At 39.4% G+C, this 15,254-nt stretch overlaps 1 protein-coding gene and 1 long non-coding RNA gene across 2 annotated transcripts in view; both read right to left on the reverse strand.

Moving 5' to 3' along the window:
• The window catches only part of LOC142101571 (uncharacterized), a 45,206-nt gene that overhangs the window by 13,180 nt on the left and 16,772 nt on the right, over window positions 1–15,254 (reverse strand). The gene's annotated exons all lie outside the window — the stretch shown is intronic.
• Window positions 3,053–4,785, reverse strand: LOC142101570 (EOLA-like protein). Its single transcript, XM_075186008.1, has 2 exons — window positions 4,359–4,785; window positions 3,053–3,780 (listed from the first exon to the last, which is right to left on the reverse strand). Exons 1-2 carry the CDS (start codon window positions 4,609–4,611, stop codon window positions 3,569–3,571), a joined length of 465 nt encoding a protein of 154 aa, XP_075042109.1. The 5' UTR covers window positions 4,612–4,785; the 3' UTR covers window positions 3,053–3,568.

Genomic DNA, 15,254 nt, shown 5'->3' on the forward strand with positions numbered 1-15,254 from the left:
ATACAATATAAGTGAGTTTTTCTGCTCTGTTTACCCCCAAAACAAAATAATATTTAGATTCAAGGGTTTGTTGACAAACGATGGTTCTTCTCAAATCCTCAAAATGTTATTTACATGGAAAAGAAAATACAAATAGAGACATAGTGCAGCACTGTATATAATAGTAAACAGGAGACAATTCTTCACATATACACATCCAAGAAATAATAGGGGTAATGAAATTCTTTCTGATCACACTTCCACCAAAGAGCTGATTCTTGCCAGTGCACATAGATGGTGTTGTGTTAATCACCAGGCTACCCTAGCCTGGATGTATATTCTCTGCATATATTTGGTTTATTAGAATAGTGTGATGGGAGAAATACTGGCGATCTAGTTTGAGGTTTATTAGCATTAGTATCTATTGTTTTTTGTCCTGGTTGATGTTGAAAACGAGACTTGGATCCGTCAACCAGGAAAACAATGATCAAAGCGAGGCTTGGACTAGAAGATTTTAGAAGAACCATCATTTGTCAAGAAACTCTTGAATGTAAGTATTATTTTGTTTGTTCTTTTGGAGGATAAACAGGACAGAAAAACTCACTTATATTATAATTGTATTTAGGTCTTGACTTGTGTGTTAGTCAATAGTGTATTTACTGCTGCAGTGGATGTTGAAGTGCAGAAGGGGTTGTCAATTGCTTTTGCTAACCGACTATATACTGTTATACATGTTGTTTTACTTGTTCTTAAATGACATCAGGTGGGTTCCTTAGGTACAGCTAGATTCCCCAAACATGTCCTCTAAGAGCTATTGTTACCTCAGGCTGTAAGGACAGTCACCTGAAGGCACCCCTAGAATTTGCCATGTTGTGGAGGAAGTGTTGATCAGCTATAGGACAACTTTCCCCCAAAAACACAATAAGGGGTTAACTGAAAGTGACTTAATTGAGTTATCCTATGGCCAGACAAATGGGTGTTCTTAGTTCTTCACCAAGACTTCCCACAGCCACTATCCACAGAGTGCCTGCTGCAATCCAAGGACCTAGGGGAGGCTCAGTGGCCTCCCTCACATAAGCTGGTATCCAATCCATCGGGACATCTTATCTGAAATCAGACCCCACCGAAAGCACACCACTGTGAGAACCAGGTTGGACTTAAAAGGGGGAACTCAGTCAATCACTGTGTGTTCTACTTCAGGACATACTGACAAGGGGTTAAAGCTTCTTTTGGACTGGTCCAGGATCGTGCTGGTCTGCAGCTTTTAAAATCTTTGCGAACATGGTTACCTTGTGTCCCAGCTATTAGCAAGAGAACATTGGAATTTCTCCCTGCCTAGCTGGTAGGAGTGAACAGGGTGGCTCAGTGCTGAGACAGCGTTCCATGGGACTGGGTAGCACTTAAGGAATTTGGTGACTATAGTCCCTTTAGAGTAGTGTTGTCTATTAAACTTATGTGGCTGTTTGGGAGAACCCTACTATAAAGGTATGGGACGTGCTATATTTTTAAAATAAATTTTAGAAAGTTCAATTAAATTTGAAATGTAGCATTACACTGTATTCAGCCATGTGTGGATGGAGCAGACTTTATATAAACATCAATCTCTGGGATATAGTTGTGATATGCACACCATAGTGACAGGGTAGACACTAACGGAGATATATCAAAACTGACAAATGGGAATATATATGTCAATAGAAGAGAAGTGATTTTAGATCAAATGAAACTGACACTTTTATAATCATATGAACTTGTATAAGTTCACTGGAGTACACTAGAATAAAACATACTTGTCTACTCTCACGGAACGTCTGAGAGGTCCAGAATTTCGACAAGTCCTCTCAGACTCCTGGGAAAGCAGACACCCTCTTGAATCCTGGGCAGAGGCGGGCTTAAAGACACAATTGGCATCCCTAAGCCAATGCAGTGAATAGCGATTTCATCCCACGAAAAGTTGGCAAGTATGGAATAAGAATATCCTTGTTCAATGCAAAGCTACGTAAAAAGAGAATGTTTTTTATACTCATTTATACACATTCTTATTTATATGGATAGTAAACAATACATGAAAAATAAGAATGTGTATACACTGCCTACGATTATCACAACGTCCATACTGTTTATACTGATGCAAACAAACTTTTATATGTATTTATCTTGTTATTTTCACTTGTATCAAAACTGGCTACAAGTGTTTGATAAATAGGCCCCTAAACATGTTTTGTAGCATAAAATTAACAAATGAAACCGATTTATATCTGTCTCTTCACGCAGCAGACAGATGTTAAATGGGTGTGGCAGGTCAAATATCATTACAAAATACAAAAGCCTGCAATAAAAACAAAACTGTGGACATAGCCATATGCGCTCCTGGCGGTAAATGTATCAATTGCCGATTTTCTCAACTCGCCGCTATTCGGCAGTGAAAATTTAAAGTGGCAATGGCTTTAAAAGCAAAACAATGCCTTTACAGCCATTGCTGCTTTTAATTTTCACTGCCGAATAGTGGCAAGTTGAAAAAATTGCCATTTGATACATTTACCCCCTGGGGTTATATTTACTAAGTGGCGGTTCTGGTGAACCACCAATTCTCTGCACTTTGCCATCATTTTTTAAAATGCCAAAGCCCATCAGACTTCGTCTTTAATAAGATTGCCATTTTAAAAAAATGACAGCAAAACGTAGAGAATCGGCGGTTCATCGGAACCACTACATAGTAATTATAACCCTAGACTGGGTAGCTAAACGTGTGCGACAAAGTTTGTAGTTAATCATACTTGCCAACTTTGTGTCTCTATCCTCCGGGAGATCCTAGAGGACATTGGATAGCGGGGGTTGGCTTCTTATTGAGGGTGATTAAGCCCCGCCCCTGATATTCAATGCCGTGAATTTCGGCATTCTTTAGGATCCGGGATGTTTGCCTACTCTTCTGGGAGGACTCCCCGAAATTCGGGAGACTCCCAGGAATTCCAGGAGTGTAGGCAAGTATGATTTTAATATATCAGCATATTCCTATATGGCTGTGTATTGCACATAAGCTAAACTTGTTATTTTAGGCGTAACACAACAAACATTACATTTCTAAAGCACAAGACGCTTTTTATTGCTTTATACAAAACTAGTTTATTACCCTTATAGAGGCATTAAAAACTCCATGAATAGGAAGGGGCTGTCGGCTAAGGAGATGGAGTAGACCAGTGATAGGCAACCTGATACATGTCAGGGGCTGTATGGACGGCCCTCTTATTATCCTTATTCTCAGTAATAAGTTAAAACAATACATTTAATAAAAGAAAGAAACAACTATCTCTAAAAACCTATCAGTTGGTATTTTAAACAAGTGTTACAAGCTATAAAATACAAATCTGATAATAAACCAGGAAGGAGCCGGGGGCTGCAGGTAAAGGCTCTGAGACAGACCCTGTTGTCCATCACTGATGTAGACAGATATAAATACATTTCTACAACTATTGACTTGCTATGTTGCCAATTTTTGCCAGATGATTGAATCCAAATTGCATCTGGGTCAATGCTTTCGCAAAAAAAAACCAAAAAAAAAAACAGTTGTAATTGACATCTTGCCATAAAGTCAGCAAGGAATTAATTCATCTGGTATAGTCATTTCCCAAATGTCTTTTGCACCTCTTGCAGGAATTGGTTTCAATAGCCACCTGGCATTAGATACAACAGTGAGGTATTTGCCTTGCAGACCTGTCAACAGTGCTTTACTTTCAAGTTCTAGGGAATCCTCAGTGGAGACATCATCCATACATTGCCATGTATCACCAATGTCCACGAGACCTGTTTAGGTAACAAAGAGACAATGAGTGATTAATTTGCTTGTCCTCCTGGGACAGATTTGAAAACCAGTGTTTGATGTTGTTTTGCAATCAATAGTAAAATTAAACAGTGCTACTGGTAGAACCAAACGTGCTTATGTCAGAAAGCTAACTTCTGGGGATCAGGTAGACTAAAGGTAGAAAATGCATCATCTGTGCAATGGTTCAAACTGGGAAGTGCTGGTGAGATTTCCCTCAATATTAGACAAGGATGAAGAGAAACACATACCATAGTATATAAAGGGGCATATTCAATTGTCGGCGGAAACGCCGAAAATCTTGCGCACTATTAACGTTATTACAGTAATAGTGTGCGAAAAAAACAGTAATTTCCTCGCTGGATTTCAGCTCCCTGAGCCGCGAGCTTAAATCCAGCCAACTACTACCGTAATAATGGTAGTAATTTTAACGCCGCGGAAATCCGCGACAATTGAATATGCCCCAATGTGTCTAAAACAGTGATGTGTTAAATGTGACTTTTTTTTTCAATGTAAAAATTTCATTATTTGTATATGTGTTTATCATATGTTGAATACATACCTGCAATGACCCCCCTGCCAAACTGTTCCCCTTGTTCTAGTAGCTGTTGCATCTGAACATCTGACATTCCAAATCGTTTCTGCAGTATGTCTTTCCAGTCCTGGCCCTCCCAGTCCTTGACTGCAATGTGTATAGCTAGGGTACTGTTTCTGTAACTTGCCAGCAGAGGGCGCCAACGCGTTTCCACAGTCTTCACTCCGTTTAGAAGCAGCCCAGCATAGGGCTGACGGAAGGAAAGGCACCCGACTCGCATGTCTCAGTCTACAGCTCGCTGCAGTATATCTTGTCTGGCTGAAACAACTTATCACTTATCTAAAGCTGCCGCTGATTGCAGTGTACACTTTCCCATAACTCAGTTTTAGAGGGAGAGAGAGAGACAGGCTGCGGAAATGTTTCCAGATCACTAGACAATTCGATAGTGGAACACTACAATTCCCAGAAGTCCTTCTGTTCAATGTTAACATTGTATAACTTTATTGAGAGAACAAATGCACTGCTTCATTTAACCTGGCAATGCACAATCTTTAGACCCCAAGCTGTTGTAGAACTACAAATTGCAGCATACCTTGCCAGCCACATCATTCTCACAGGGAGTGTAGATTAAAGGCTGTCAAAGTCTGAGCGTAATATAATTCACAGAAAATACTGTTGCAGGTTTATTGTACTTTTGGATTTATTTCATGCTGTGATTAACAATTTTTTTAAACTTCCAAAGATATAGTTAAACCTAAAGTCTACATGTCTTCATTACTGTAGAACTAATAAGGTTTACAGAACATTACAGATCAGTGCAATTCATTGTACGCTCACAGGAAACCTTTAGGGGCCTACTTAAGAAGCTCCTAACCCACTGCAATATTAAGGATTTCAGCTATTTATAATTGCTGCAGTCCCACTGTTAAATTATACAAAAGCAGTCCCCATAGGTTTCTATTTAGTGTAATTTACCAAGTTCCAAAAATCAAAGGATTTCGGAACTTGTGCTTGATGTCGGAACGATGGCGTTAGCCATTGAAGCCTATGGGGAGAGTATTGCGGTAGAGGGATCTTGGGATCCCTCACTGCATCTACCTGCTCTACCCTCCAGTTACTATAGAAAAAGTGGCCACTTTGCGATAGTGACCATATAGAACAGGGGTCAGGGAACTTTTTTACCTTTTACCCCCAAATATATTTAGATACGCCAGAGTTACCCCCTCGATTTGAAAGGAAGGAAATCATATATTATTAATTATTGGAATTCAAAATTTTATTGAATATATTCAAAATTTCTTTGAAAGCTTCAACTTCAAAACTTCATGTTTTGGAGAAATTATTGTGCTTCATTTTTGATACGAGAGCATCAATATTGGGGCAATTTGATGTCAGAGCAATTTGGATACAGTCTTCAGCGTCCAATCTATTTCTCTGCTTTGTTTTTATGTTCGTTAGAGTGGAAAATCCTTGTTCGCAAAGGTAGATTGTTGAAAAAGGCAGCAACTTTTTGACTGCCTCCTCATGTGCAATTTTGAATGCCTTTGCAGCTGTTGACATCCAAAAATATGACAGATCTGCTTTGTTTTCAAATGCAATACGTGCTTCATTATTGCATCAAAGTTCAAGAAGTGCATCATCCAACCCTTGAGGCTCTTCTGGTACAACAGCAATTTCACATTTAAAGGGGTCTACAATCCAACTGACAGCATGTGAATCGGCAACATTACCCCCAGTAATTTCATTTTTACCCCAATTGGGGTAATTTACCCCTGTTCCCTGACCACTGATATAGAAGATAGTTGTTCACCGGGATTGCCGTTTATCGTGACAGGTGTTCCGTCAGAACAATTTTCCTAAATGGTCACAATCTTTCATTCCTTATCATTGCAAGAAGAAATGAAAATGATTGTGTCAAAAATGTGGTTATTTGTAAATATGCTCCTTAGTTCAAAGTGGTATATCTGATTATAAGAACCTATTGTATTGTAGGCTAGTGGATTGGAGAATTATGATTTTATGTTAAAAACTCAAAATAGAAGGTAGTGACAGTTTCCAAGGGTATCATCACGCCACAAAACATAAATTATTTTGCCATAGTTAACTTAGGAACATAATGATGTAAATTATTGATAGGCCTGTTGCATTATTCATGCCACACTCTGACTTGCCAACTTGAAAATCATGTATTTAAAGTGACATCACAGGGAATATGTTAATGTGGCACGCACAGCCACACAGATAGGTAAAAGTTTACTTTGGCTCTGCATGTCGCTAAATTAATGTATTAAAATGGAGCAGAACAGTTAAATGAACACTCTTGTCAGATCAAATGATATGTACACTGTACATGTCAAAATTAATTCTCAAATGTAGTATGGTGCACTCCTGACATTTTATATTAGCATGATATTAAGCCAAGAAAAAATATAGTGGTCAAGGTCAAATTGAAAATTTAGAAGTGGTGGTATGAAAAATTTGAGCAAATGGAATTTGATAGTTTTACATAGTAGAAGGATGGAGAAGTCTCTCTCTCTCAGCTGTAGCGTAGCCACTTAATATTAATCTGTTAATAGCAGAAAACCCCCAGCCATTAGATACAAAGGAAATTCTATATGCTAATAGCGTACCAAATAGCGCTCTGTCCATCCCCTGCCAGTCCATGTCAGTGCTTCTATAGTTTCTGCAATTAGCATATTGCCCAGGCTGTTTAGCATATTATCTGGGTCAATTAGCATGCTAAGATGTCTATCTATGGTTAATATATGGGTAGTACACTTATAGTTCACTCCACATGCACCTTTTAGGCAAGGGCTACACAGAAGGGTTTCCAATTACATTAATAGGGTTAGGACCACACAAGTTTTTTCAGCCTTGCAGGTGTAAATTGGATCAAACAGGTGATTGTATTTTGGGCTCCTTCATGCAACACTTCTTGCAAACCTGAAAAAATAATCCATGTTGCTGTAGGCTTAATCTAATGCCATTACTTTGTTACGGAAGCAGTGCAATTAGATGGAGTTTTAGGAGATTAAGTTACATTAGATTAATGGTTCATTAATCAACCCCATCTGAAGTTCATGAAACAAGATTACACTGAGAGAATCTCTGTTCACTACACAAATGAAAATTACTTCTGTACCGTAGCCCATTGGAAATAGTTACAAAACTTCATCATCGTTATGAACTTAATCGCTTAACATCCTGTGACTAATATTTGCCAGCCTATTTTAGCCTAGTATTAAATTCAAGTGACCTTCTATAGAAGAGCTAGTAATTACATCCACAAATATATAGATACAAGTTTCAAGTGCTTATCAGAAAGAGGGAAGGTTCCTTTCTACACACACAAGATTTCGGGGGAGTAATCTCATTTATGGACACTGCAGCCAGCCTGTTCATTCCCATGAGTGTTTTTGTGTCGTGAGCAACTTTTTCATAAAGCTCACGTAAATGAACCCATAGCCACCTTTTGCAGAAAATTGCAGTGAACCATAGTTTGCAGTATGCACATAGTACGTTTGTTAGTTCTATGAAGTTATTGGAACTTGGAACAGAAACTTTCCTGACTCTTTTGCTAGGTGGATGCATTCAGGACTGTTGTAATAAAGGGGCAAACATGACAGTTGCCTCGGACCCAATAGGACATGGGACTCAATTACACTTCCTAGTTGTTGTCTGGATTGGAGAGGCCATAAAATGGCTATTCTAACCCCTGGAGCCCTAGGAAAACAAGAGACCCCTTGTTTCAAAGACAAAGTGAAATGTAGAGTTGAAGAGTTTATGAGAAATCAAGAAAAATAAATACCAGTTACAACCTTATAATCTAAATACTAATCGCTACATTGCCATAACATTAGCACAAGTACTAAATGTAAATTGGATATTAATCACTGGTACAATTTATTGATAATTTTTTAAAGCCACTAATATAAAATATTTCTACATGTTTACAGGCGACTTATAATTTTTTACGTAAGCTTAAAAGTTTGCAGACAAGTTTGATCTTGGTTACCATAGATATTCATTCCATGTATTCTAATAATACTATGGAGTTGGCTTTTTATCATTTTTTGGCATCAGCTCTTACCACCAACTGTTTTCACTTATATTTCTTTTTGTTGTGAGCAACAACCCTGTTTGCACACATACTGGTGACTTTGAGCAAGAGTCCTATTGCACCATCATATGCCAACCTCTTTATGGGTTTCCTTGAATAGAATGTGATTTGTTGTATCTGAGTTGTATCTGTATCTGAATAAGCTACCCTGCATTTACATTTTAAATTCTGTGAGCAGAGCCTGATTTAGGGTGAGGGGGCATGGTCCCTAGGCCCCTCTCAGGGGTCCCCCGGTACCAAAGTCCTGCTGAACAGAAACAGTTTTTAGTCTCATGCATAGAGGTGTGGAAGGAAAATGAGAGGCACGGAAGGGGAATGAGAGGCATGGAAGGGGAATGAGAGGCATGTAAGGGGGATGAGAGGCATGGAAGGGAAATGAGAGGCATGGAAGGGGGATGAAAGGCATGGAAGGGGAATGAGAGGCATGGAAGGGGAATGAGAGGCATGGAAGGGGAATGAGAGGCATGGAAGGGGGATGAAAGGCATGGAAGGGGAATGAGAGGCATGGAAGGGGAATGAGAGGCATGGAAGGGGAATGAGAGGCATGGAAGGGGGCTAAGAGGCATGGAAGGGGAATGAGAGGCATGGAAGGGGGATGAGAGGCATGTAAGGGGAATGAGAGTCATGGAAGGGGGATGAAAGGCATGGAAGGGGAATGAGAGGCATGGAAGGGGGCTAAGAGGCATGGAAGGGGAATGAGAGGCATGGAAGGGGAATGAGAGGCATGGAAGGGGGCTAATTATAGAGATATGAGTGCAACAATAACATAGTTTTTCTCTATTGTGAATGATGACAATAGGTGCCACCTGCCCCCCGAAAGCCGTAATCCAGCTCTGGCTGTGAGCCAGAAGCTTTTAAATCTCATTACACAGGCCTGAGATCTCCTTTCACATTCACTGGACACACATAGCTAAACATGTTGGCAAGTATAATTTTTTTGGAGACTAAATTGAAGGGAGTGGAGTTACTGAAGTTATGGAATTTTGTGTGTGAATGGAATATGTATAGGTTTTGATTGTGATATGAATGAAGTTCTAGGGATTTGTCTTTGTGATTGCATGTGAAATGAATGAAATTATATGCATTGATATAGGACTGTGTACTATTGTCTGGGCATACTAAGGATTTAATAGTGTTAAGAGTTTTATATGATAAAAGATGTCATGCTGGAATCTGAACTTACAATGTTATGAAGAGACATCTTCTCCTACACACATGCATATGAAGCCTGATATAAAAAGTATAAGTTTCTATGTGAGATAGTTGTAGATTGTGTGAGGTAGCTGAATGGAATAATGTGAGAAGCACAATGTGGATAGTGTGTAGTGGCTGCTGCAATGCACGATGAAGATTACACATACTTGCCAACTCTCCCGGAATGTCCGGGAGACTTCCGCATTTTGCGAGAGTCTCCCGGGCGAGTGTGGCAATCTCCCGCATCTGGATAATTCTGCCCACTTCCTAGTGAAGTGGGCAGAATTAAGTCCCAAGCGCCCACCTCCTCCGCAGGCTCCCGGATTTGGCCAACAGAAAGTTGGTAAGTATGAGATTACAGTGTGCATTATGGAGTTTGTGTGAGGTACTTGGGATGACATAATGTGAGAATATATGGTTATATGTGAGTGGTATAGGATATAAATTATATTTGGGTTTTATAGTGTTGTGAAGTCTCTGTGGTGTATATGGAAGCTTATGTTATATTTAAGATTGTATTCCATCTTGCTCTGAGTTAGTCATGATGGAGAACCATCTGACTTTGCCTCTCCTACAGCCCCCCTTCCCACACACATACTACACAATCCCACACAATACATGCTGACACACACTCTTAACTTCAGTAGGTAACAGTGATTCTGATACACACACACACACATATATATATATATATATATATATATATATATATATATATATAGATATATATATATATATATATATATATATATTTATAAAACAATCAATGAATGTAATGTGTTGTATAAACATCTCTGATATCATCTATGCTAATAGAGCAAACTTGATGTTGTATACTTTGCTTACTACACTGTATTATGTATAAGATTGTACCAATTAGACTGTTAAGTAGAATACAAAACATTTTAAATTAAGCTACATCTTGCATGCAGTTTTTCGTGGTAGTATAAGCATAAGCTTATGAAATATAAATATTGGTCTGCATCTGGGGGGGTAGACGGCCGAGGTTTAAGCATGATGTACTCTATAGACGAAGACATCAAGAAGGCTTAAAGCCTCCACACTTCTGGTGTTACTACCAAGCTTCTATGCTCACTAGAGTTCTGGAGTGGACAAGACAAGTGAAAAGTAAACAGTGGATTTTCATAGAAGGTCAGGGAATGCCAACCCCATTACACCTGATGCCGTGACTCCCGATTATACCCAAACTCACACACCTCACTATTGGGCCCACACTAGATTGTTGGAAGCAGATTAGGGAGAGCCAAAGTATTTCCACGATTATATCCCCCTTGACTTCCTTTTTGGGCAACAGGTACTTTTCACCTGGACTTCAGTTCAGTCAGTTTGCTGCTTGGACTCAGAGAGGTGGCCAACGATTAAGTTACCTGCTCAAGAATGGTATCATCCGAGAGTTCGGGGAACTCCAATCAGATGTCTCACTTCCCACAAACGAACATTGGAGATATTTACAACTCTGTTCTCTTCTCCACTCAAAGGGTATTTTAGCTAAGATCAACAGGTCGCTTATGCCTTTTGAGACTCTGTGTACTCTCCAAAGCACACCCAAACATACTGTTTCATCAATCTACAAATTGCTCATTGAGGATAAATTCACACAAAAACCTTGTTTCACAGATTCATGGGAGAGAGATCTACAAGAGATTATTGGGCCAATCTGCTGGTCAAAAGTGTTCATGGCTACTCATGCCTGTTCACAAAACACCACTATTGTGGAAACCCAATACAAAATTTTAACACGATGGTACAGATGTCCCGTATTATTAAATACATTTTCGCCGTCAGTATCCCCTCTTTGTTGGAGATGTAACTCTTATGTAGGTTCTCAACTCCACATCTGGTGGTCCTGTCCTAAGATCTCTACTTGGAACAAAATAATACACCTCTCTAAATTGATCACGGGTGCGGATGTGCCGACTGACCCTGGATTCTGGCTCCTGTCGTCCAGCATTCCCATTTCCTCTTAGAAAAAATCACTCCTTAAACATTTAAACAATGCAGCAAAGTCTCTGATCCCGGTCCGTTGGAAGTCTCCCTCAACTCCTACTATGTCTGAGTGGTTCAAACGCATTGATTTTTTTATGTTCATGGAGGATCTGACCCTATCGGCCAGTAATCGTAACTCTGAGTTTACAGCCACTTGGCTGGAATTTAAGGAGATGACCGACTACTGCAAAACAGCATTATATTCTCTCACACCACAGTAACAACTTTTACACCAAGATGGCACTAAGCTGAGTTATCCTGGATTGATTTCCTGTTGCAAACTGTTTTTTTTTTAATTTGCACCCAATTATCCCTCCTATTGCCCCCCTCCCTCTTTCCCTAATTTCCACCTTCCCCTTATCTGTCAGTCACCCTCCCCCCCAGTGTTGGAATATGTTTCTTTTGTACAAGCAGGAAAAAAAATTGTGTGTTACTGAATTGCTTTGCTGGTTCTCTGTAACTGTTTTTGATGACAACTTTTAATAATTATGCAACTCACAAATAAAGAATGTGTAAAAATGTTATTTAAAATAAAAATATGAGTCTGCAGATTTAGAGCAGAAAAAGTATTGTGTTCTATTGGTTAAACCAAAAGTTTGTTGATGGTAATAGTTATTAAATGGTCATTCGCATGTTTGCTACACTATTAGACTCTCAGAGTTACCAAGAAGTGAGTATTAATCAACTATGGAACTATGGTTCCAAAATACATCTCCCCTATCTCCTCCTGCACTATTCTTAAGCAATTCAATTTCACAGCATCAGTATCACAGTACATAGTATGTTCTCCTGGGCACAGTGGTTCTTCATCCACTTACATATCAACCTCTCCCTGCAACCTTTCTGTAGGCTCCTTGCACAGACACTCAGAGCAGCTACGCTCCTTGCACTGGTAAAATACCTCCCACATCTATGGTAGACTAGCAGTAAAGCTCTGATACTCTCAGCGTGAACTCATCTCTCCTCCTGGCTGTCTTGAACTCTCTGGCAAATCATCTGCCCCATCCAGAGTGGACTCTATATACGTGCACACACCTCCCATGTAGCTCTCAGCTCAGTCTGAGAGCTACGTGGGAGGTGTGTGCATGTATTTAGAGTCTGCTCTGCATGTGGCAGCCGCTGCTTTCAGGCCCGGCATAACCCGTCCTCTGCTGGCGTGACATTCCTTGGTTTCTAGCTCTCTCCGCCTTACTTTTGTCTCAGTATTAAACTGTAATGTGACCATGCTGCTTCAGACAATGCTCAGCCTCTCTCTATTTGGTATCTCCTATCTTGAGGTCATACATTGGTCTCTCCCCTTTGCCAAAGTGGATACCCCCATCAGCCTACTCCTGAAGTACCCGGGAATTATTCCCCTCCATCCCAGATCTTCGGCCCTCACATTACGTCTCTCTGCACTGCCCCCTGGTGTGGGGAATCTGAGTCTTTTATGGACTCTATCAATCTCCCAAATTTGAAACTATATAATCAGGCTAGTATTATGTGCATTATTTGAGACTGGCTGTATTCTACTACTCTATATACTGATACTCAGTTAGATAATTCCTTCATGGTTAGCATTGATTTAATTTAATTTTTGCATTTATCTCAGGACACTTTAGGTAATCCTCTACTGATGTATACCTGGATAACTTGGAAGACAGTACGGAAATAATTTGATTTAATTATTCCCAATCGTTATTTTTGGGGAACCCTGCCTTTTATAATGGTAAAGCTTATTTGGGTATTCACAATGTTCGATCTTTATTGAATCTATCAGAGTATAAACCAATGACGGTTACTCAGTGTAGGATTAAATATGGGATACCAATGATGCATTGGTTTGCTATTTACCAAGCTCAACATTATGTCTCTACAATTGTGGCGCAATTAACATTACGCGATTGGTCTAATGAACTTGATGATGTATTGTTACAGCCTTTGATTGTTCGTCGGACTGTTTCTCTGCATTATCGACTTCTTCGTAAACCATTTGATCATATGGGAGTGCCCGCTGGTTGATCTCGATGGCTTTTGGTATTTACGGAGCTTTCTATGGATTGTTTTCTTAAAACTATTTTACTCTTATACTACAGTTTCAGCTAGTTTATATAGGGAGATGTTCCTTAATATCTTTCACCGGGGATACCTGTTGCCCAAATGTCGGTATGCTATGGGCTTATCTGAAAATTATATATGTCTTAAGTGTGGATCTCTTAGGGCTTCTTTTGTGCACTGTATGTGGGAATGCCCTCAAATTATTATTTTTTTTTGAAGACAGGGTCATCAATATGTCTTGGAATATCTTTTGAATTATAGCCCACTTACTCCGGAATGGGCATTACTCAGAAGTGAATGATTCTTCTTAAAAAAGGTCTACAGGTAGTAGGAAGTTACTTCTTATTATTTCAGCGGTAGCTAGAAAGTGCATATTACATCAGTGGATATTTGATCAGCCCCCTTCTCTTACTTTTTTTAAATTTAAATTATTTTTTGTGTTTAGGATGGACTGGCTGGAGACATCATTACATAAAGAAACTCATGTTAAGAATTTTTTTCTTATTTGGGAAAGTTTTATTAGTAATTTACCAAGTTCTACACAATATCTTATTCATCAGTGTTTTCGTTTTACAACTTGGTATGAAAATCGTTTAATGTTGGAAGATCCCTCGATTATATTGGAGGACACAGATTAAATTGAGCAATATATATGCTAAAAATTATAATGTTTCTAGACTTTCTATCAAACATGAACTGCCGATATATGGACATGTTCGCTCCGCTTGGCCACTCCTACATGTGGTGATGTAGCTCTCCTCGTCACCACTGACCAGACCTCATGTGAGGCCCGTGCCTCAGAACCAATTTGCCCATCTGGTGACCTCATCTGCAGTCAGGGGGTGTGACCTACTAGCGATGGAGGGGGCATTACATTTAATTTCTTTACTAGTGGAACCCATTCCACTGCGCATTTGTGAACTGGCAAAGGCAGATCAAGTGTGCGCAGAGGCGCTGTAGACTGGTGGGTAAGTGGTAAGTGTCCTATTACCACTACAAGGCAGTATTGCTTGGGAGCTGCCCTGGTGACATGTTCTTAGTAAATTGGAGTCATAGGTGTTTTTTTTTTTTTATCGCTGCAATAAGCGGTGATAGAAAACAAGACCTATTGCCTCTTGATGGCAAATAGGCCCATAAGGGAGCAGACCAATTTTAACATGTTTATCTGTTGAGAGTATTACTAAAGAGATCAGTTTTCCCTAATTGGTTTTCGTCAAAAACATATAGATATACTATTTGTTTCTAAAACATGTTACTTTCCCCTCAATCTCTGTTTATCTCTAGGAACAAATATCTAGATGTCTTTAACAGTGTCGAAGTCGTATAAATGGATGAACGAAAGTATATTGGTTAATATTGTTTTACCGTGCGATTGCGATCAGCATGCCACTTAACACGTGGCATGGCGCGAGCACGCGGTAAAAAACGCACGCATACACTCGCACTCTCACATTTAGTTATTTATATATTTCATATTATAATGGTTCCATTCCCCAGTGATTTATGAGCAGATGGTATTTAAGTTACAGTTATATATATATTAAGGTTATATGTACACTTTAATG

Source organism: Mixophyes fleayi, chromosome 9, assembly GCF_038048845.1.
Source record: "Mixophyes fleayi isolate aMixFle1 chromosome 9, aMixFle1.hap1, whole genome shotgun sequence".
Taxonomy (NCBI): domain Eukaryota; kingdom Metazoa; phylum Chordata; class Amphibia; order Anura; family Limnodynastidae; genus Mixophyes; species Mixophyes fleayi.